Source organism: Falco biarmicus, chromosome 16 (genome assembly GCF_023638135.1).
Source record: "Falco biarmicus isolate bFalBia1 chromosome 16, bFalBia1.pri, whole genome shotgun sequence".
Classification (NCBI taxonomy): Eukaryota; Metazoa; Chordata; class Aves; order Falconiformes; family Falconidae; genus Falco; species Falco biarmicus.
This window is the reverse complement of record NC_079303.1, coordinates 2,734,385-2,756,929: the sequence shown is the minus strand read 5'-3', so window position 1 is coordinate 2,756,929 and position 22,545 is coordinate 2,734,385. Positions and strand designations below refer to the sequence as shown.

Here is a 22,545-nt window from a genome sequence, read left to right as displayed (position 1 = left end):
GGCTCAGAGGGGCTGGGAGTGGGGGGCAGCTGCAGCTGGCATCGCAGCCAAACTTCCTGGGTGCTTTGGGGGTCCCAGGACGAGAAAAATCCCTTCCTCTGTGGTTTGGTGTTTCTTTCTGTAAAACAAGGCCAGACCTTTTCTTTTTTTTGCCCATCAGCTGGGGAAGCTGTATAACCTCTGCAAGCCATCCCTTGATGTGCTTTGCCTTCATCCCCTGCAGCCCTAAAGCATCCCCCTTTCTTCTAGCCGGCGAATCACAGGTGCAGAGCAGAAATAAATTGCTGCTTGGCAAATCTGTGGCACCTGGTTCCCCATCCCCTGGGGATGCTGCAGAGCTGCACTCATCTCCTGTCACCTTCCCTTTGCAGACCTGGATGAGTGCTCAGAGGGCAACGGTGGCTGCCAGCAGACCTGTGTCAACATGATGGGCAGCTACGAGTGCTTCTGTCGGGAGGGCTTCTTCCTCAGTGACAACCAGCACACCTGCATCCAGCGCCCTGAAGGTTAGTGCACAACATCCCCCCCACGCCGAGGCACTCTTCATCCCCTGTGTTTACTGGGCCAGTCTGTCCCCTGTCCCCTCTGGCCACCCCTGCATCATGCCTGGGTTTGGGTGCTGGTTCTGGACCTTTCTTGGTGTTACAGATTTGAAAGCTAATTAATTTATGATGAGCACACGGAGAGAGGATGCTGCAGGGCTAATAAACATCTTCCTAACAAAACCCTCGCAGGCCCCTTAGTAAAGTACAATAATAATGAACAGAGAATGTTAATCCTATACCCAGAGTGTTTTATTAAATCAAAGGTACCCAGAAATCCTCACGCCGCCCTACAAGACTCATCTTCTCCTGCCAGGTCTTGCGCAGCACCGAGCCCTTGGTCTCGATATCAGTTCTAAATTGCTGCCGTCTGGAGCAATCTCTTAGCCAAAATAGGAGGAAATGAGAGATTTTTGCATCTCTGCTGATTTTTATCTCTGCTGCTTGGCAAAGCCAACTGAGTGTTTTTGCTTTCCTCCTTCCCAGCTGCGTTGGTCACTCCAGCTCCCTGGGGAATCTTGCCCAGCCCAGGATAGCTCAGCGGCTGTGGTGGCTTCTCCTGCGTCCCCATCCCCTGTGGGTCTGGGAGGGATGAGCTGGCTGCTCCTTCCTCTGGGTGACGCAGTGGGTGGCCCCCGCTGGGGACAGGGATGCAGGTGCTGGATTTTGAGCTGATTTTTTTGAGCTGAATGGCTCAGAGTGTTGTTGGCCTGGGGAGGTCTGTGTTGCTTCTACACCCCGCGATTGATCTTGTAGCTGCTACGTGGTCCCCGAGCTTGGGCTCAGGGGTGCTGCTGAGATGAGAGGTGAGAGCAGCTGGTTCCTAGGCTGTGAGCCTGGAAAAAAGGGAAAGCTGAGGACAGTCTGGGTCTGGTGTTAAAGCCTGTTCTGACTTTACTCCTGATTCTTGGGCACTGCCAAGGCAGAAATGTTCAGTATTAGAGAGCTGCATTACAGCTGCTTCCTTCCTTCTGGGGGCCTTGACAGCTCCTTGTCTCTCTTCTCCTACCCTGACAGGAGGCTTTCTCCTTTCCCTCTGCTCTTTCTCCTTTTCTCATTCTCCCTCTAGCTTTCCTTCCTCCCCCCTGATGCTGAGGGGATGAAGCACTGCTGGGTCAAGAGACCCAAGGGAAGGATGCCAGGACCTCCCTCCTGCAGCACCATGACCCTCCCAGTCCCTCCCAGTAAGAAGATTCCAAGAGTTTGGGCTTGCTGGGTATTGGTGCCTTTAAACCTCATCACGCTCAGCCCAATGATGACAGCAGTGCCACGGAAAGCGAAAGGGGCGAGCAGGGTCCTTGCACCAGTGCAAGAGCAGATGCTGATGTTGCAGGGAGAGGAAGGATTAAAGGGGGTGCATCCCACCCTGGGCAGTGGCTGTAGGCACCAAGGGATTGCTGTGTCCCACCGTTGTGCAGCAGAGGAGGATGCCGTGCCAGGGTGGAATCACCTGGGGAGTCTTAGGAAAACAGCGTGCAGCCGTCCCGGCCTGGAGGGGAGCCAGGGCACACCGAAGCCAGAGCCTGCATCTCTGCTGGGACATGCCAGGGCATCTCTGCAGACTGCTGGCCGTCGGGATATGGCTTCTCTGGAAGGTGGCATCTGTGGGGGAGCAGCAGCAGGGCAGGGTCAGCCTCGTAGGTTTCTGTGTCCACCGTGGTACCCAGGACACGGTGGAGATGCTGCCAGGCAGTAAAGAACAGCAGTAAGAAAGAGGGAGAGAGAAAAACAGCTGTTTGGAGGAGAAGCTGAGTGCTTGATTGTCCCCGGCATCCCTGGGGCATTCGGTGCCCTGGGGGGTCCCAGGGCAGGGCTGGGTGGGCTCACGGCAGCATCCAGGCCCCAGGGAAAGCTGGAGGGTTCTGGGTGGACAGAGCGGGGGCTCCCACAAGTTGGGGATTCCCAGCTCTGGCCTGGCAGCCAGGGAAGGGAGGGCTGGTGTGGTTGGAAGCGGGAGGCTCTAATTACAGAGGGCTCCCCTGCACTGCAATTGCAGATGATCCCCTTGTCCTGGAGCTGAGCCAGGTGGGATCTGCTGGCAGGTGATGGGGAGCAGCCTGGGACACCCACAGACTTCAGCCTGTGGTTTTTAACCCTTCCCGTGCATGCTTGCAGTATCTCAGTACCCTCCTCCGAGGTGCCTTGATCCCATAAGGACCTTCCCTCACTGTCCTGCCCCAGGCTCTTCGCAGCCGCCTGGCTTGCAGCAGTGCCTGCTCCCTGATGCTGACACCACCACCGCTCACCGCATGGTGGGCTCAGCACCGGGTGCCTGGAAAGGAGCTGACCCCCTCCCTCTGCCAGAAAAAGGCCCTGAGCAGGCAGTTGTATCTCTGAGAGTCATCCACAGCTTGCTGTGGGTTTTGTTAAATGTTTCATAAACACCTCACAGTGCCCCATTCGGCACCTGCTGAACCCAGCTTTCTGCAGCTGGGTGTCCCATGACCCAGGAGAAGCTGGGTGGGAGGGGGCTGTCCCCCCCCATAGCTGGCTCTGCCCCTCCAAAACCCTTCCTTGCTCAGCTGAACGATGCCATGACCACCTGCCCAGGGGACTGTAACTGTAACCATGCTCGCCCTGTCTTCCAAAAAGGAGCTGCATCGCCCTGTCCTGTTGGTGCCAGGTGGGGCTGGTAGACAGCCTGCAGCTCACCCCATGGCAGGGAAGTGGGGTTTTGCCCAAGGTGCTGGGAGGGAATCAAAGGTTAAAGGCTCCAGGGTGGCTTTGCCCACCTTCCCGAGCAGCTCTGTGCTGGGAGGTGCTGCACTTCGAGGCCCCTAAGGTCCTCGCTTACAAGGTTTCCCCTCATTGCCCCCATCTCCCCATCCCAGTCCCACCCCAGGCATCCTTGTGCTGCTGTGGACTGGTGCCAGCAAGCTTTTGGAGCTTTTTTTTGCCTCCTTCTCCCTTTTAGAAGGAATGAACTGCATGAACAAAAACCACGGCTGTGCCCACATCTGCCGGGAGACCCCCAAGGGGGGCATCGCCTGCGAGTGCCGCCCTGGCTTCGAGCTCACCAAGAACCAGCGTGACTGCAAATGTAAGGAGCACTCCAGGGATGGGGATACAACCTCCCGGGGACCCCTAACCTTGTTCCCATGGTACAAACACCTCCTGGCCCTGCTGCAAAGCCCTGAACCCCTGGTAACAATTGGGTTATTGAGCCTGAAGCCCTCTGGTTTCATTTTCCTCCAGCATGCCCAGCTCTGCCTCTGCTGCCCTTACAGATGATGCTCCTGTTATCCCCCTCTGCCATGAGACATTGTGCCATCACACTGGCCGGCTGAAATGGCAGTTAAAGGGGGTCCCAGAGGTGCAGCAACCCCTGTCTCTGTCCCACTGTTCCGCTTTCCCAACGGGAGATGAACAGGGAGAGTGTGGTCGGTGCAGGAGGAGCACAGGAATCCTCTCCCCAGGGCTTGTGGTGCTCTCAGCCTGTCTGATCTCCTGCCAGCATCTTGCTGGCACTGCCAGGGTTATTAAATAGATATGTATGTGTTTATGCAATTATTTTTATTTTTTCTCACTTGCTGTCTGCGGCAAATGTGTAAAATCACTGATGAAATGGAGTTTTTATCCTATGAGCCTATTTTCCCTCTGGGCTAAATGAACAGTACCCCTTGCCCCTCGGGGAGGGCTGGCAGGGATTCCCAGGAGCACCTGAGTCATTCCAGAGCTCAGGAAAGTCCCATCCTTCCCTCGTAACACCGGGTCCAGGGGCAGGGACCACCAGCCCACCAGTCCCCTTTGCTCAGGCTCTGCTGGTGGCATTTAGAGATAGAGATATGCAAAGGGAAGACACGAGAAACCACAGGATGGTTTGCATCTGCCCAGATCCCACAGGGAAAGTCAGAGGACTTGAGAAATTATCCAGGAGGGAGGGATCTCTCTGGGAGTATGGACAAGGTTTTTCCAAGCTGGCTTTATGCTGCTGCTTGGGATGGCAGGTGGGAAAGAGGGGCTGGGGCTCTGGGTGACGGCTGGTGCTTTGCCTCCCGCAGTGACCTGCAACTACGGGAATGGGGGCTGCCAGCATACTTGCGACGACACCGACCAGGGGCCCAAGTGTGGCTGCCACGTCAAGTTTTTGCTGCACTCTGACGGGGTGACATGCATAGGTAGGTGCGAGCCATCGCCTGGCCGTGGGGCTGTGTGTTGGGATGTGGGATGGCTCATCTTCCTCCCTGGGCAATTTGCTCTCAGCCCGATGAAGGGTTGTTGGTGGTTTTTTTTCCCAAGCTTTGGGGGTGCAGCGTTTCCTTTTGTTGAGATCAGAGAAACTCGGTGCGTGTGTGAGGGATGCTGTGGGTACCCGCAGGGTGCAAGGGTGCGTCGCTGCTCAACCACAGGGAGCAAAGGTGGCCGTGGGGGTGCTTGAGGGGATGTTTGGGGACAGGTTGGTTGTGCCAGGGTGTGGGCAGGGGTCCCTGCCTGCCTCCGTGCTGCTGGAGGGGCAGGGGTGAGGGTGCCCTCACACTAGAAATTGTTACTGGTGCTGTCACTGGCAGCGTTCAGGGAGGGACATGGAGGGGACAGGTTTGGCTGCGGTGATCCGTTCTGACTTGGCACCATGGGGCCTTGGCTCAGGAACAATTGTCTTGCAAAAAAAAGCCCAAAAACCCAAACCAAAACCCCAACGACCTGATAAGTCAACCACCCCCAGAATTGCCCTTTCCCTGTGTGTGTTTTCAAATTGTAAAACATCAGACGGAGATAGAAATTTTACTGGTTTCATATGCTTGTGCTGTTTAACAGCTGATTTGATTTTTTGAAATGTTACATTAGGGGAGTGATTAAGTCCACAAATTGCTTTAGACATTGGAGTTCTTATTGCAAAATAAAAAAGACAAAGGAATTGAAAGCAAGAGAGAGATTTTGGCTCCCTGTGTACCTGCTGTGCCTGAACGGAAACCCCTCCATGCTTTCCAAATCCGGCTCTGTCCTCCAGCAGAGGAGCCCCCCGAGCCCCTGGCTGCTCCCTGCCAGCTTGAGGGATGCTCTGGGCTGAGCTGCCGTCAAAGCCCTCCTGCCTGTCAGCTCAGCTGCTGCTACCTTAACGTCACCACTGTCACCCAGCCTGCTTCCAGATTAATCCCAGTCCCTCCTGGCTGCTGGCAGGCGCTCGCAGCCCCTTGTCCCCACCATCTCCTGCGGCTGCTGCATCCCATCCCACTGGCTGAGGACCCTCCCCTGGGGTTATTGCTGTGCCTGGCGGGGGGGGAGCATTCCTGCGATGGGGACTTTGGGACACTGAGGTGCGTCAGTTGGTGTGTTCCTCCTGGATGGAGGTCACTGCGCGTGTGTAATCTCTCTTGGTGCGAGGACTCAGGGATGTTCGGTGCTGAAGTGATGCTCCTGACCTGCTGGGTGCAGGGGGTGGGAGAGCAGCTCCCTGTAGCATCTTGTGACCTGGGGGATGCTCGGGAAGGGTTCTGTTTGCTGGAAGGTCTCAGCACTCTGACCCTGGGTACCACAGGCATGAGGGTGGGACCTGGGGGTTTTCCAAAATTGTTCATGCTCATGGCCTTGGCCAAAATCTCCCCCTTTGCCCCCACACCGTGCACTGTATCTGCTGGGGAGGCATCACCCAGTGGAGCCAGTACATCCCCGTCAGCTCTCCCTTCACCCACCTTCCCAGGGGAAATCAAACACCACGCTGGGGGATTTTAGGAGCAGCACCAGCCCAAAACCCACCGCATCCCTTTTGGGTCTGCAGCCCGCTGTCCACAGCAAGGGGCCCGTCTGGCTCCCGCATCCCCCAGGGATGCCCGGCCCCGCTGTGGGAACACTGCGGGATTGTGCTCCAGCCGTTGGGAGCCGGTGGCCGCCCTGTGGGGATGCCCAGCCGGTGGATTTATGGCCAAGGTACCTGCTCGGATATTTATAACCACTCTTTCTTGTTTTACGGCCGGGACTCAGCAAACAGCCCTCCCCCATCCCCGGTGCTCCCTCTGCTGCCCCTTCCCCATTTCCTCTGAAATATTTCATCATTTCAAGGGGAATAAAGTTTCCAGCAAGGGGAAACGCAAACTCGCTCCCCAGGCCATGGGCTTTGAAATAGTACGCGGTGCGTTTGATGGGCTGCCGGGACAGGCCCCTGGTCCAGGTTCCCTTCAGATCACACCACGCGGCAGGAAGCACGATCAGCCCCTTTGAATGACAGTTTCATTAGGCCATGGCCGGTGTTTTTCATTTTTCCGCTTTTTATTGCTGCTTTTAAAAATGCAGATAATGAATAACATGCCTCTGAGCAAAGCGGGGCCAGCCCTAATGGCTCCCAACATGTCTGCAGGCTCAAGGGGGAGGGGGAGCCAGGAGGGGAGGCTGATGACCTTATATATTTATATTTATGCTCAAAAAGCGGCCTTTTTTAAAAAAAAAAAAAAAAAAAAAAAAAGACAACAAACACATAAAATTGCCCTCCAGCAGCCCAGGGTGCAGTGCCCATGGGGGGAGATGCAAACTGGGCTGTCACAGTTGATGCAGATTTTGGCTTTCCAGGAAGATTTGCAAGGCAGGGCATCATTGCAGCTCCCTCCCGCCGTTATCTGGGGTGCCGTAGGGCCATTGCTGTCCCTCAACTTGTGGCAAGCACCGCTGGAGTGGGAGGTGGTGGGTGGGGAGGAAATACAATTAGACAGAGACAAAAAATAAACCCAGCTCAAGTTTTATGGCTGTTTTCCTGACCCGTGCCCAGGTGGTTTGTGGTGGCACCACCGATGATCCCAGCTTTGTGAAGCTGGCAGTGCCAGGAGCGGTGCTGGGAGTGGGGGCTGCGCCAGACCCTGCTGCCAGGTCAATGCTGGGGACACCAGACCGAAGGGGCCGCGGCATGGGAGAGCTCTGGAAAGGGGAAAGCAGGACACAGGGATGTGATGTGGGTGGCCACGGGCATGCCGTGCATGCTCCTCCACACACATCGACCTCCCTGAGGGGATGCGGTCCCTGCAGAGCCTCGGCACCCCATGTCCCAGCTGCTGAATCCCTGCCCTCTGCCTGAACCCCCTGGGACAGCGCAGGCACAGCCAGAGGCTGAGTTTCCCCTCTTGTCCCCTTCCACTGTCCTTTCTGCACGGACATGGTGTTGTTTCTCATTAAGCGGGGATGCTCTCATTTCTGCTCAGCCCTGTGCTCACCTGGGGGCTCTCTGGCTTCAGTCCAGCACTGCCATGGGGCTCCGTCCCCACACAGGAGCAAAAAGAAGTGCTGGAGTGCCTTGTCCCCTCCCCAAGATGACCAGGATGAAGGAGGGACATCTGCCAGCCGTGGATGGGTGGCACCAGGCAGAGTTTCCTTTGCAGGGCAAAACTTGAGCTCCCTGGGTGTTTTAGCACCGATTCTGGGGTCTGCAGCTTTGCCCAGGCTGCTCTCAGCCCATTCTTGGCCATTTGTCCCACCCCAGAGGCTCCCATATGCTCCCTCGGGTACTCAGCACCCTGGTGCTGTGTGGTGCCTCACTGGGGCTCCCTGCACCCAGCTGCACGGCTGAGGCTGAGCAGCCCCTGCGCACGAAAAATCTGGACTCACCACCGGCTTGGCCGCTAAATCCAAGCGGTACAAGTGCCACTGGTGGGACATGGTCGCCTTCCCAAAGCCCATGGGCATGCGGTGTCCGTACGGCTCTTCTCAGGGATTGCAACCTGCCCTGGCACGTGCTGGCTCTGCTCCGGTGAGGACCCGGTTCCCCAGACTAACGGGCTGCACTAACGCTCCTCGTAACGCGCTTCCTCCCTTGGCATGGGGCTCTGGCCAGCCCGACGCAGGGCGTGGAACCAGAGGGGGTTGGAGAGGCTGCGGGACACGGGATGCTCCGGACGGGGTGGTGGAGGAGTCGATAGTGTCAGACCCAAACCTTGGGGTTTGGCTCTTTTGGGAGGTGGGGGGTGAAAAAACCCAAAGGGACAATTTCCAGCTGGCTGGAAAGGCAGCGGAGTGGAACCCGTTGATGTGTGACACCAACCGAGCTCCTTGCTGGACACTGTTTCTAAATCACTTTTTTATAATGTTAAACAGGGGAGAGACACTTCCAGCAACACGTTATCCTTGAGACGTTTTCTAATGGTAAATATTTTTGTTCTCTCTATCTCTACAAAGGGGTCTAACTGTAGACGGTCTCTCATCTCGAGATCATAACCGGGCTCGGGGGGCTGAGCTGTCGCGCTAACCGCATGCCTCGCTAACCCTGTCCCCCGCTGCTGCTTTTAAACCCCGCAGAGCAAGCCTGGCCTTGGGCTGCTGGCAGGCTTTGCTTTCGGGGATGGAGAAAGAAACCCTCCCCTGGCTGTGCTTGCATGAGGCGGGGGCTCTCGCATTGCCTCGGTCGGTCCAGCCCGGTGCAGGGGGTGATAATCCGCTTCCTGGTGGCTGCGGCAATGGTTATCCTCCCCCCACCCCACCCCCACCGCCACCAAGCAAACCTGAGAGGAGCTAGTGGCTGCGTGATGGGGAGGGGGATGCTCGTGCCCATCTCTGTGCTCCCAGAGTTACCCCTTCCCAGAGCCCACCCGCTGGGGGACGGTCCCCTCTGTGAGTGCAGGGACATTCAGGGTGTCCCAGGGTCTGGCCCAGCAAAGCTGCCAGCCATGCTCGGCGGCACCCAGCCCAGAGCTGCGGCCAGCTGCCGAGCTGCAATGACCTTTTATCGGGCTGGGCACCTCGACTGCTTCCCCAAGGATTTCTTTGCAAACCCGGTTGGGTCCCTTAAGCCCCTCACGAAGGTAAGGTGATGCCTCTGCTCCCCTAACGAGGAAACTGAGGCAGTCTGAGGGTGCAGCGACTTGTCTGCGGTGGGGAACCTTGTTCACAAATGTGCTGGGTGCATGCAAACTGCTGGCGCATCCAGGAGGAACTGTGGGTGCCCGGCTCACTGGTGGCAGGGAGCACTGACCGTGGCTTTAGGGGGGCTCTGCAGAGCCTTTCCAACAGGGGTGGGAGAAGGGGGAACCCCAGCTCCGTGCCGTCACCGCGCTCCAGCCAACTCGGCTGTAATCCCTCTGATTACCGTGCAATTATCTCCTTAGGCTTGTGGGATCTCAATCCCACTGTGATCGCCGCTTCCCGGCAGGTGGAGGCGAAGCCGGAGTGTGTGCGGGCAGGGCTCCGTGGGGGCGCGGGCAGGGGCTCTGCCAGCCCCCGGTGACAGCTGGCACAGGGAAGGGTGCCAAGCGGGGCGAGGATTTCCAGGACATGGTGGTCGGGAAGTGAGACCGGAGCTGGGATGGAGGAGGGTGGGAGAGTGTGTGTGTGTGTGTGTGTGTGTGTGTGTGTGCGCGCAAGCTGCTTTGTCTTCTCTCTCCTGGAGCGATGGGGCCCTCGCCAAAGCCCTGTGTGGCTGGGTGAGTCACACCGGCTCACGCCAGGCTGGGAGCAGCCCCTGGGCTGCCGGCATCGCCGAACAATGCCGCTCTCCCGGGGCCCTGCTCCAGCGCCTGGCCCCACGGCGCCTGGCCTCCGCTGCCTCGCAGGTACCCCAGCACCCCCCTCCAAGCTTTTTGCAAGCCTAGGACATGGTCCCGCCTTTGCACAGGGGTTTGCAGTGGTGCTCAGCCACGCTGGCTCAGCTCCCACCCCATGCACACCCTGAGCAGCGGCCGCATCCTGCATGGGGTGCTGGGTAGGGCTTGCCAAAATTCCCAAAGGTGCAAAGGGACTGGAGGGGAGATGGGTGTCGCAGCACGGGGAGAGGCTGTGAGCATGGTGATGCGTGCCCAGGGCACCACGCTCCATGGAGAGCCCCATCATCCCTGGTGCAGCCACTTCTCCGGCTCCTCAATCCCACCAAAATTAGTGCCCACACCAAGGCCATGGCCTCATCTCAGCAGCGACTCTGTTAAATCGATCCTCCCTGGGCTGCTTCTGCACCAGCTGCTGGAACAAAGGCTGGCGTTAAATAATTCATTGGGCTTCCGGAAAGTTTCCTTTCCCTTGGGCTCCGTGTCACCCACACTGTGCTCTTCGCCCCGATGCCGCAGGGGGGGACACGGACCCGGCACGGCCAGGCTGCATGCGGTGCGAGGACCTGGCTGGAGGAATATATGCAGAAATCCTTCCTTTGCCGTTAGGTTTTGTAATTGTGCTGGCTATTAATTTCATAAAATGGTCCCTTTTGTTCTCTTATTACGGGACATCATAAAAATAGCAGCGGCAAGACGAGCACAGAGTGATCCCAGCTCCCTCGCCCTGCGGCAAATGGTTGGATAATTCAGTCATTCCCACCCCATGAGGCGCTTGCAAAGAGCGGGAGAACCTGGGATTTGCTCTTTCCAAGGAATTTCTTCAAGGCATTTTCATCTTGGGTTCCTTGAAGCCCAAATGCCTCATTTATCCAAGCAACCAGCCTTCTGAAAGGAATATTTTATTATCCTTTGTGAACAACTTAATGCACTTCAAACCATTGTTCTGGTGGTTAGGACAGAAATTGAGGATTGATCTCACAGGGAAGCTGTCAAGCTGAAAATGCTTCATTTAAATTAGTGTCCCTTCTAGTTCTACCAGCGACAGCTGACTTTGATAATACTGAAATAATTAGCATTTTTTTTAAAATTGGATTTTTTTTCCACTGATGCTGCCTGCCTCTGTGTGTGTGTGTTCTAATTATATGAAGCGTCTCCCAAATTAGCCCGCGACGCTGGACCAGCCGGCGTGCCCGAGCAGCGAGTGATGGTTAGGCACACCCGTGGCTTTGTGGCGTGGTGGTGGCAGTGGCAGTGAGGGGGCTGGGACCCCCCTGGGACCCCCCCCACCATCCCGCTGGGGCAGTGGGGCTGCGCACCTGCATCCTTGGGGAGCCGCAGCCTGGGCACCCTGGGTGAGCCTGGCTCTGGCTGCTTTTTGCACAGCAGGTGCTGTGATTTTGTCACTTGGAAATGCAGTTCTCCTGGTTGGAGCTGCCAAAGCCAGACCCCACCAGACCCTGGTTTTGGGGGAAGCACAGCCCTGATGCCAGTGTGAAGGCTGAGTGTGGCAGGATTAATCTCACGGAGCCGCTTTTTCCCTCTGTCAGCTGAAAAGCCAACGTATTTCAGGAGCACAGAGCTTCCACCGAACCTCTGCTTTTCCCAGTGAGCGTTGGCCATTTTGCAACTGGCAGCAGCTCTGCCTGCACACCCCTGCCTGCATCCCGACCCCATCCTCCCCAGGACGGCCGGGTGCCACTCTGCTTCCTGCCTGCAGTTAACAAAGCATCCTCTAACGGGGGGGACAGAGCTGTCCCCAAACCTCTGTCTGCCTTGAGTGCAGATACCCAGTGTATCAGAGCAGGTTGTGGGAAGGCAGGAGGATTGCACAGCGGTTTGGATGGGGAACCAGGAAATCTGGGTGCTTTTTCCTGCCTTAGTGCTGCCTGCAACCTGAGCTGAATCACAGGTGCCCTTATTTCACCTCCAGAATCCCCGGGGAGCAGCACCCAGATGTGGCAGGATGGGAAGGCGATGAGTGCCGGATCAGCTGCAGAGGCAGAAGATGCTGTGGGATTGCCACGCGTTAATGCCTTACCCCCTGGCCCTCGTGCTCTGTATCAGGGTGCTTATTAATTTGGGGGCTCTGTGGCCTCATTACTGCTGCGTGAAAAGCCCAGGGTGATTTCAGTGGGCTCTGCAGAGAGGTTTGCACCCGCTGCCTCTCCCAGGCTGCAGTGTGAGGACATCTGGGTGGCAGGGGGACGTATGGGTGGCATGGGGACGTCTGGGTGGCGTGGCACACACCCACCCAGCCTTTTAAACGCCAGTCCTTCACCCTGGCTTGCTTTCTCCCCTCTCCTTGCAGAGACATGTGCTGTGAACAACGGGGGCTGTGACAGCAAGTGTCATGACGCGGCCACAGGTGTGCACTGCAGCTGCCCCATGGGCTTCATGCTCCAGCCCGACAGGAAGACTTGCAAAGGTGGGTGAGTGTGAGCGGGGCCAGGGTGCTCGCTGCTCACCCTTGGGTGCCTCAGACTCCGCCTTGTGCCCTCGGTGCCCTTAGGAAAGGCTCAATTTTAGCTCTGCTCGATTTGCCTGAGGCATTTGCTTGTTTGGTGTTTGCATCTGTGGGGTGGGGATAGGGATCGCCCCCAGGAGCAGAGACTCAGCCACCTTGCTAAAGGCACCCTGCTCAGCCCTGCTGCCCCAGGAAGCCTCTGGGGAGGAGGAAAGGGGGGGTCAGGTCATGTAGGAGGCAATGGCATGACATTTGTGCAGCTGGAGGGTCCTGTTCCACCTCACTCCACCCCAGTGCCTCAGTTTCCCCATGGGTGCAGGAAACCCACGCTGCTCTGGGCGTCTGAGATGCATGGCTCCCTCTGCAGTCACTCAGCCGGGTCCAGGCACTGTGTCTCATTTGATGGAGGACACCACAGGATGCCATGTGCACCAACATCCCCATCCACCTGTCCCTGCAAGGGCAAGTGGTGAGGCTGGCTACCCCAGCCACCCCAAACCTGCCCCCCCTCCCCAGGCAAGGGGACACCGTGACCCCGGGGCCAGCCAGTGCCTGCGTTGTGTCTTTTGGCAGCTCTGGGAACTTGACCCCAGTTGAAAGGAAAGCCCATGCCGCTGCCGGCTGCCTGTCTACCTGCTGACTGCTTCCAGAAGCCCCCTGCCCCCTGTTATTTTATCAGAGCACACCCCAACCCCCACCCCTCTTCTCCAATTCTGCAGTTTCCAGGAACGTGCAATAACCTGGAGCCACGTCCCCTGTGTCTGGGGGTTTTATTACAGCTGCGGGCTGCTTTACAGCTCACTCCCTCGCAGTCATAAAAAGAAAACCCCAGCCCCAGCGATGCAGAGCTGCCGCCCCAGCGCTGGCGGCTGGGGGATGGAGGGACAGGGAAGGCGGCTGCCTCTTCCTGGTCTCCTTCCATTTTACAGGTCGTTTCCTAGCAGTAAATTTTGTGATTAGTCAAAAAAGGAAAAAATCTAACCAAAACCCCAAGTTCCAGCCTCTTGCCAGGTTGTTGGGGCTCTTTGCAGTTATTGTGCGTTGTCATTTTTAGCTTTGTTTATGGCAGGAAGGAGATGGCAAGCAGAGGGGCGAGGGCTGAAAAGTATTTATTTTGTCAAGCGGCTGTTTTTGAAGGAGGGGGTTTCGCCTCCTGACTTGCTCTTTCTTCCTGCTGCTCCTGGTCCTCAAAAGTAGCCCCCAGCCCAAACCTGTGACTCTGCAGACTCTGATCTGGTGCTTTCCCCCAGTTGCGAGGCTTTTTCGGAGACCCTGGCTCCCAGCTCTGCCCTGGGGGGTGCCAAGACCTGCAGAAATAAAAAATTTTGCACAGCTTCCAAAGGGAGCTGATCCCAGGAGCCCTGGCCCTCCCCAGTGTCATGCATCGGCTCCCCAAATGCACCCAGATAAAACCAGCAGCCACTTTCCCCTGGTGACCATCAGAGCCCAAAGGCTTTGCTCTGTTTGCCAGCTCTGGGTGGGGATGTGGTCCAGAGGGGAGGACCCCGCTCTCCCAGCTGAGCGTTTCAGGCGGAATGTGACCCATGTCCCCTGTCCCCAACAGACATCGACGAGTGCCGGCTCAACAACGGCGGCTGCGACCACATCTGCAGGAACACGGTGGGCAGCTTCGAGTGCAGCTGCAAGAAGGGCTACAAGCTGCTTATCAACGAGAGGAACTGCCAAGGTAAGGGCCAGCGGGACCCCAGCACCCTGCCCTGCCCAGGGATGTCACCTCTCCCTGCCTGGGGATGTCACCTCTCCCTGCCCTCCAGCATCTCTCAGCCCTCCCATGCTGCTGCTGGAGGAGTACGGCCTGTTACTCATTCCTCTTTGCTTTCCTCTGGACTGTGTACATCCCTCAGGGGATTAGCCTTGGATTTGGGTTCTGGTCTGGGGCATAGCCCTTTGATCTGCAGAGCTGGGCTGCCGCCCCAGCCCTGCTCCCGAGCTGGGGATTTCTGGGCTCTTCTCGCAGCAGAGTTAAAGGCAGCAGTGAGGCAGATGCCAGGTGAAATCCTCTGGCCTCACTCAGGGCTGGGATGATGGTCATGATGTTCCCTGAAGCCCCGTGGGCTGGGATGCAGCTCTGCCTGAGCGCGGGGAGCATCCCTGCCAGCAGCCCTGGCAGCGAGCATGCCCCAAGCACAGGACCATGGGCTCCGCTCTGGAGCACCCATGCCAGGGGACTGGGGACCCCAGCAGCACCCCATGTGTTCTGGGAGGGCACCCTGAGCTCAGCACCCACCCTGGCACCTTTGGGCTTCTCCCAAGCTGCTCTTCTTTATTGCACAAAGTTTTTGCTAGCGATCCCACAGCAGCACAACTGTACCTCCCTGCTAAAGCACACATGCTGACGCACCGGCTGCTGCCTTCCCTCTTGAGAGGCTGCCGTTCTCCTGGGATGGGTGATGGGAAGCGCAGCGGGACATGTCCTGCCTTGCCTCTGTGCTTCCGCCAGCTGCCCTGCGGCACGGGCTGGATCGTGCCCTGCTCGGGGACGTGCCATTTTTGCAAGCCATCAAGGCAGAGCAAGGGTTTCAGTAGCTTTTGCACTGGGATTCCTCCTTCCCCCATCTGTTGGAGGGCAGGAGTTGGGGGGAAGATGCATCTTGCTCACTCCAGGAGGAGCTGGCTGCTCCGTGCTGCTCCTTCCATCTTTTTCTCCCCATCCTGACATCCTCCTACACATCCCACAGAAACCCAGCATGTTTAAACAACCCAGCAGGTCACTGGACTGTGCCGGGGGGAGCATGGGGCTCTGCCCCCCCACCCATGGCCAAGGCCAGCAGAGTGGTTGTGCGTGAGCCCAAGCATTGCCTCCTGAAAGCACACGGCCGGGGAAGGAGGGGGCTGGCGTGCTCCAGGGCTGTGACCGCTTTCATCTCCATCCAGGTTCTGCGCTCTTGGGAGTTTGACGTGAACGTGGCAATTAACTTAATTAAGCCAATGAAATGATGCTCAAACCCGGCGGGTTGGGTTCACCCGCTCAGCCAGGCCTCCCTGCCCTGGCGAGGTGCCCTGCGGGGCAGAGCAGACATCGCTGGCGCTGTCCCCAGGGCAGGACCTGCCCGCACAGCATCCCTCCCTGGCACCAGGCAGGGCCCTGGCTGGGCAGCAGCTGGAGGCTCTGGCAGCTGCCCCGTGCCAAGGATGCAGTGCTGGCCCCGTTTGGCTCATTTGAGGTGCAGGGGGTTTGCAGGAGCTAGGGGGAAGGGGGGGCTGATGGGGCAGGGGGCTTCTGCACCCATGTAGCAGCAGCTAGAGCGGGCGAGGAAGGAGCTTGGAGGCCAGCAGGGTGGGAGTGCAGGGTCCCTGAATGTCCCAGCGCTGGACCCACAGAGCATCCTAGTGTTGGATCCCCAAAGCAATCTGGTGCTGGATCCCTGGAGCATCCCAGTGCAGGACCCCACAGCATCCCAGTGCAGCCCCTAGCTTGCTGCAGGAAGGGAGAGAGCCCTTGTGCCTGGGACCGCCCTTCTGCCGTGCTGGCCCTCACCCCCCACTTTGCCTTCCCTCCAGACATCGACGAGTGCTCCTTCGACCGGACCTGCGACCACCTCTGCATCAACACCCCCGGCAGCTTCCAGTGCCTCTGCAACAAGGGCTACACACTGTACGGGCTCACCCACTGCGGAGGTAGGGCTGGCTGCGTGCTGGCAGGAGGAACACATCACCCCACCGGGTTCAGGTCCTGGGGAGGCACACGGGGCACCCAGGCATGGGGCAGCCCCATGGCATGGGGGACCCCCGGGGATGCCGCTCGCCCCAAGGGCCAGCGGGAAGGGTCGGTTCCCCACGTACCCTGAGCTGGGGCCAGGCAGGGAGGGGGCTCGCAGCCAGACGCTGGTGTCTGCAACTTCAAACGGAGCGACAGGAACAATTTGCGACTTGTCTGCAGCGGGAGAGAGGGAGAAATCCCCAGCGTTTTTGGCAGGGAGCTGGGACGGGGTGGGAAGGGGAACATCAAAAGGGTTTGACTTAAGTTTCACAAGGCAGATAGCTCCCAAGGGCGGGGGCGTGCGGCACCCCGGGAAGCGGGGAGGCAGATGAAACACACTTTGGGGGTGTTGCTGGAGCGTGTCGTGGCAGCGGTGCCATCAGCCCGGGGAGATGGCAGCACAAGGCTGGGTGCTCCGGCATCGCCTGGCTGGTGAGGACAGGTCACCCTCCTTGTGCTCCTGCTGTGAGCCAGCATGTCCCCTGGGATGCTCTCAGCGTGACCCCGCAGCTGTGGGATTGCTGGCTCCCACCGATGCTCCCACCGAGGGGGACCTGTGCAGGGAGGGCGCTTTGGGGGGCAGCTCCATCCCTGGCTGCTCCCCACCTCCGCCCCTGCTTCATGGCAGACCTGGAGAATCACCCCCTGTTTCGGGCCGGGGCGGGGGTCCCTGCTGCGGGGAGAGAGGCCGGGGCTGCCAAGCAGCTGCCTTTTGAATCTGCTAAGTGCTTCCATGTCGGCTGGGCTCCGTCTGCTGCCCCCCGCAGCTCCCCAGCCCGCCGCAGGGCCAGGCTGGGCTCAGCCTGGGTGGGCTGCACCCGTCACCACCTGGCCCTTAGGGACACCAGGGTCGGGGTGTCCCTCGTCCCCATGCGGCTGGCGTGGCTGCAGGGAGGAGGCATGGCTGGAAGCGCCCTGCCGTGTGCGTCCCTATCTCCAGCTGGGCACGGCTCCTGCAATTTATCCATCCAAAATCACAGCCCTGAGACAAGGCAGCGATTCGGTGTTACAGCTGGGGGGGGGTGTCCTGTTGCCCCTTGCCCACCGCCTTCTCCTGTTTTCCCTGCAGACATTGACGAATGCAGCATCAACCGGGGGGGCTGCAAATTCGGCTGCATCAACACACCCGGCAGCTACCAGTGTACCTGTCCCGCCGGCTGCAAGCTGCACTGGAACAAAAAGGACTGTATAGGTACATCAGGGCGGGGGATGCTGCCGATGCCCTGTGGCTGTCACTTGGGGCTGTTGGGATTAAGGTCAGGGTGGGGGGAGCACGGGGGTCTGGGGTGTCCTGGTGAAGGGATGCTCCGGGCTGGGCTGCTTTTGGCTGGGGCCCCCTGTCCATCTCACATGGGTCTGGATGGGGTGTACCATGAGGTGTTGCCCTGCTCCTTCTGCCCTCGGTCATCTCATTGCTTTTTTGACCATGCTTGGAGCTGGCTGGGAGCTTTTGCACCAGCAAATGTCCCTAAAGGAGTTGTCTTCATGGCCCTGGCCATGCCCTGGTACCTGACTGGCTCCCCCTTGTCAGAGACAGGCTGCCCCTGCAGAAAAATTGAAACTCCACCAGTCACATCTCACATGTCCAAAGGAGGAGGGGGGAGTGTTGTGCTGCTGGTCTGGGGTCCCCATGCCGCACTCTGGCACCCTCTCCTCCCCGGTGAATCCCCCTGCCACCTGGGAGGGCACAGGGCTCCCTTGTGGGTCCCTTGTGGGTCTCTGGGCTGTGCCAGCCACGGGCGTCCCTGCTTGTCGTCACCAGCCGGCGCATGTCCCTCAGAGCTGGTGAAATGCCTGCCAGGTTCGGTGCCACCACGAGCCACCCTCACCTGCAACAAGACGGGCAAGAAGGACAGCTGTGCCCTCACGTGCGCCTCCAAGGCTCACTTTCTGCCAGGTACCGGCACCGCTGCCACCGCCGGCACACGCAGGGGTCCCCCCGTTTCCCTGCGTGGCCCAAACTGGGAGGGGAGAGGAGTGGCTGCAAAGGCAGGGTGCAAAGCACCCAAGAGTGACCGGGGTGAGCGAGGGAGGTGGGTGCTTGCGGAGGGGGCTCATTGCTGGGTGTAGATCTGTGGGATGGGTCCCTGGTGCTGGGCATCATCCCTTCATGGCACAGCTGTGCCTCTCTGCATCACCCCGGCAGAGCATCACGGGGACTGGGCGGCCGCTCCAGCATCCCCCAGCTCCCATTCCTCCTTCCCACAGAGTCCGACAGCAGCTACACGGTGAGCTGTGGGACCCCCGTCCTGCGGCAGGGTGGCCAGCAGAGACCTGCCAACAGCAGCCAGCAGTGCCTCGGTAAGGGGGCTCCCAGCGTGCCTGCGGTCACCCCCTGCCCCGCGCCGGCGTTGTTGAGCACCTGCCTTTTCTTTTAGAGACTGTCGCTGCACCAATCAAGCAAAAGGCTTCCTTCAAGATCAAGGATGCCAAGTGCCACCTGCACCCACGGGCCAAGGGCAAGCAGGACGAGGCCGGCAAGGCTGGGGCACAAGGTGAGGTGTGATGGCGGGGGGGTGGCAGGGGTGCCCGTGCCCCCCGGAGGGATGGGGTGCTGACTTGTCCCCCCGCACGCAGGCGGTTCGGCACCTTGCTCCGACTGCCAGGTGGCTTTCGTCAACCTCAAATGTGACTCATCCAAGAAGGGGAAGGGCCGCCGGGCTCGCAACTCCTCCAACAAGGAGGTGACGCGCATCACGCTGGAGTTCGAGGCGGAGATCAAGCCAGAGGAGATCACAGGTGGGCACGGCACTGGCTTGGCCTGTCTCAGGTGCAGGTAGGGGGGGAGCAGGGGGACTGTGGTGGGACCAGAGGGGTGGGGGTGGGGGACTAGGGTGACAGTGAGGGGACCAGGGGGACAGTGGTGGGACCAAGAGGATGGTGGTGGACCAGAGGGACGGAGGGGACAACTAGGGTGACAATGAGGGGACCAAGGGGATGGGGGAGAGGACACCAGGTGGACGGTGGGGGGACCAGGGGGATGGTGGGGGAACCAGGGGGACAGTGATCAGACTAGGGGGACAGTGGTGGGACCAGAGGGATGGGGGGAGGACTAGGGTGACAGTGAGGGGACCAGGGGGATGGTGGTGGGCTGGAGGGATGGAGGGGACAGCTAGGGTGATAATGAGGGGACCATGGGGATGGTGGGGGGACCAAGGGGACAGTGGGGGAACCAGAGCGATGCTACAGGGATGGTGGTGGGACCAGGGGGACATTGAGGGGACCATGGGGATGGTGGGGGGACCAGGGGGACAGTGGGGGAACCAGAGCGATGCTACAGGGATGGTGGTGGGACCAGGGGGACATTGAGGGGACCATGGGGATGGTGGAGGGGACAGTGATCAGACCAGGGGGACAGTGGTGGGACCAGGGGGATTTGGGGAGGACTAGGGTGACAGTGAGGGGACTAGGGGGATGGTGGTGGGACCAGGGGGATGGTGGTGGACGAGAGGGACAGGGGGTACAGCTAGGGTGATAATGAGGGGACCGTGGGGATTGTGGGGGTAACCAGGGGGACAGTGGGGGAGCCAGAGCGATGCTACGGGGACTGTGGGGGGACTAGGAGGACGCGGGGGGGACCAGGAGATGGTAGGAGGACTGTGGGGGGGACCAGGAGGACGGTGGGGGACCAGGGGGATGGTGGGGGGACCAGGAGGACAGTGCCATCCCCATGCAGCAAGAAGAACCAAACCAGTCCTCGTCCCGCACCAGACTGGGACACAATGGGCAGCCCTTGCAACTGAGCCTTTGGGAGATGGTTTTAACCCTGCTGGGTTTCCCTCTCCACCCCTCTGTCCCCCGGCACCCCCATTGCCCCCTGCACCCCCAGCCAGCTGCAACCTGCACTGCCTGCGACAGAGAGTGGAGAAGAAGCTGAAGTCGGCCATCAAAGCCCTGAAGAAGTCCATCAACCAGGAGCGGTTCCTGCTGCGCTTCGCGGGGATGGAGTACGAGGTGGCGAGGAAGCTGAGCGTGGCCCTGGAGCGGCAGGAGAGCTGCGGGCCGGGCCAGCAGCGCCTGGGCGCCAAGTGTGGTAAGGAGCATCGGGGGGTGCCTGAGCTGGGGGACCCGCCACGTCCCCCCCGGTGGTGACAGCCCCTCCGCCGCCTGGCTGATGTCCTCCCCTGGCTCTCAGTTAGCTGCTCGCAGGGAACGTATTACCACGGCCAGACGGAGCAGTGTGTCCCCTGCCCCCCCGGCACCTACCAGGAGAAGGAAGGGCAGCTCTCCTGCGACCTGTGTCCCCGCGGTGATGCTTTTGGACCGGTGGGAGCCACCAACATCACCGGCTGCACGGGTGAGGGGGGCACGGAGCGGGGCTGGGAGGCACACGGGGGGTGGCCAGGGCTGCAGCCTCAACCGTCAGCCACCTCCAGAGGAGGAGAAAGCCCTGAGCATCCCCAGGACCCCCAGAATTGCTGGTTTGGGCATTTATCATTTAGAGGGGACCCCGGGAAGGGCAGCGCTGGCTCTGGATGCTGCCAGGGCTGGGTGGGGAGAGGAGCCGGGCGTGGAGCAGGAGACCCCTGGGCACACGGGATGCCAGGACTGAGCGATGCCTGTGCCCACAGGTCAGTGCCCCCCCGGCCAGCACTCAGCCGATGGCTTCAAGCCCTGCCAGCCGTGTCCCCGTGGGTCCTACCAGCCCGAGGTGGGGCGGGCGCTCTGCTTCCCCTGCGGCGGGGGGCTGACCACCCGCCACGAGGGAGCCCTCTCCTTCCAGGACTGCGACACCAAAGGTAGGTCAGAGCCGGTCCCCGGGGAGGGGGGCACCCCACCGGGCTGTGCCCGTGGCTGATGCAGCCCCCTTTGCTCTCTGATCCCCCCCAGTCCAGTGCTCACCCGGGCACTACTACAACACGAGCGTCCACCGCTGCATCCGCTGCGCCGTCGGCACCTACCAGCCCGATTTTCGGCAGAATTACTGCATCGCCTGCCCTGGCAACACCACCACCGACTTCGATGGCTCCACCTCTGTGTCCCAGTGCAAAAGTAGGCGAGCAGAGGGGTGACGGAAGGGGGGGGCAGGCACGCTGTGGATTGGGGTCCTTCCTCAAAAGCGTTTAAAAATCAATTGAAATAGAGTTTGGGGTCATTTCTGTGCTTTATGCATGCAGGCAGGCGTGGGGGGTGCATGGAGCGGTGCTAACAGAGCACTCCCCTCCCCCCCCCCCCGCCTCCCCAAGTAAAGCCCCCCCATCCCAGTGCCCACGCCACTGGTTCCCAGTTGAACTTTCTCTCCATGCCTTGCAGACCGGCAATGCGGGGGGGAGCTGGGCGAGTACACAGGCTACATCGAGTCCCCCAACTACCCGGGGAATTACCCCGCCAACGTTGAGTGCACCTGGAACATCAACCCGCCGCCCAAGCGCAAGATCCTCATCGTGGTGCCGGAAATCTTCCTCCCCTCCGAGGATGAGTGCGGCGACGTCTTGGTCATGCGGAAAAACTGTAGGTAACCAAGCGTGCTGCGGTGCTCAGGGGAGAAGCCCGGGGAGGAAAAGGCTGGGGTTTGGCAGAGCTGCCTCGTGCAAAGAGAAATCCACGTCCCCAGGCGGCAGGAGGGGATCTGGGGGAATTGGGTGAGCAGGGGGGACCGGCATCACCCTGCTGCCCTGCTGTCTTGCTGGATCAGGGGGATGTGCATGGGCTAAGTGTGGGCTGCGTTGCACACCCAGGTCTCAGCACTCTTTTTGGGGGTAAAAAGCCCCATTTGGAGCTTTCCCAGAGCAAGGGAGGAATAACAATATCCCTGGTATGTAACGTGAGGATTAGGAGGGGACTCAGCCTCACCAGACACAGATAATCCCCATCCCTGGTGCCCCCCTTCGCCCTGAGCATTTAAGCCGAGTAAGGCTGGAGGTAGCTCTGCTGATGGGCATCCGGCATCACGCGTCCCCTCGCCGCTCCCTGCAGCCTCCCCGTCCTCCATCACCACCTACGAGACGTGCCAGACCTACGAGAGGCCCATCGCCTTCACCGCCCGCTCTCGGAAACTGTGGATCAACTTCAAAACCAGCGAAGCCAACAGCGCCCGGGGCTTCCAGATCCCTTACGTCACCTACGACGGTGAGCACAGGGCGCAGGGGGACCCCATCCCAGCGTGCCAGTGCCCCCCTGCCTGGTTTGGTACCCGGGTCACCCCCAGTTCACACCTCCCATGTATTTGGGGGGAGCGGACTCAGGGATGGGGACCAGAGGTTTGGGGACAAGTGACAGCTCATGCCCTGACCGTGTGTTTTGGCTGGGTGTTGCAGAGGACTATGAGCAGCTGGTGGAGGACATCGTGCGGGACGGCAGGCTCTACGCCTCCGAAAACCACCAGGAGATCCTCAAGGTGAGTGTGTATCCCCCACGTCCTCG

General features: G+C 59.7%; 1 protein-coding gene across 1 annotated transcript in view; it reads left to right on the top strand.

Annotated features, from left to right (window-relative positions):
* The window catches only part of SCUBE3 (signal peptide, CUB domain and EGF like domain containing 3), a 38,913-nt gene that overhangs the window by 12,969 nt on the left and 3,399 nt on the right, over positions 1-22,545 (top strand). The window contains exons 4-22 of the mRNA XM_056361378.1: positions 372-506; positions 3,457-3,582; positions 4,544-4,660; positions 8,556-8,603; positions 12,306-12,422; positions 14,026-14,148; positions 15,984-16,100; positions 17,252-17,374; positions 17,945-18,079; positions 18,391-18,483; positions 18,561-18,677; positions 18,760-18,921; positions 20,012-20,215; positions 20,318-20,479; positions 20,754-20,921; positions 21,013-21,174; positions 21,436-21,633; positions 22,099-22,251; positions 22,440-22,519. Of these exons, the coding sequence (XP_056217353.1) occupies positions 372-506; positions 3,457-3,582; positions 4,544-4,660; positions 8,556-8,603; positions 12,306-12,422; positions 14,026-14,148; positions 15,984-16,100; positions 17,252-17,374; positions 17,945-18,079; positions 18,391-18,483; positions 18,561-18,677; positions 18,760-18,921; positions 20,012-20,215; positions 20,318-20,479; positions 20,754-20,921; positions 21,013-21,174; positions 21,436-21,633; positions 22,099-22,251; positions 22,440-22,519 (2,540 nt within the window). The remainder of the gene's footprint in view (positions 1-371; positions 507-3,456; positions 3,583-4,543; positions 4,661-8,555; positions 8,604-12,305; positions 12,423-14,025; positions 14,149-15,983; positions 16,101-17,251; positions 17,375-17,944; positions 18,080-18,390; positions 18,484-18,560; positions 18,678-18,759; positions 18,922-20,011; positions 20,216-20,317; positions 20,480-20,753; positions 20,922-21,012; positions 21,175-21,435; positions 21,634-22,098; positions 22,252-22,439; positions 22,520-22,545) is intronic.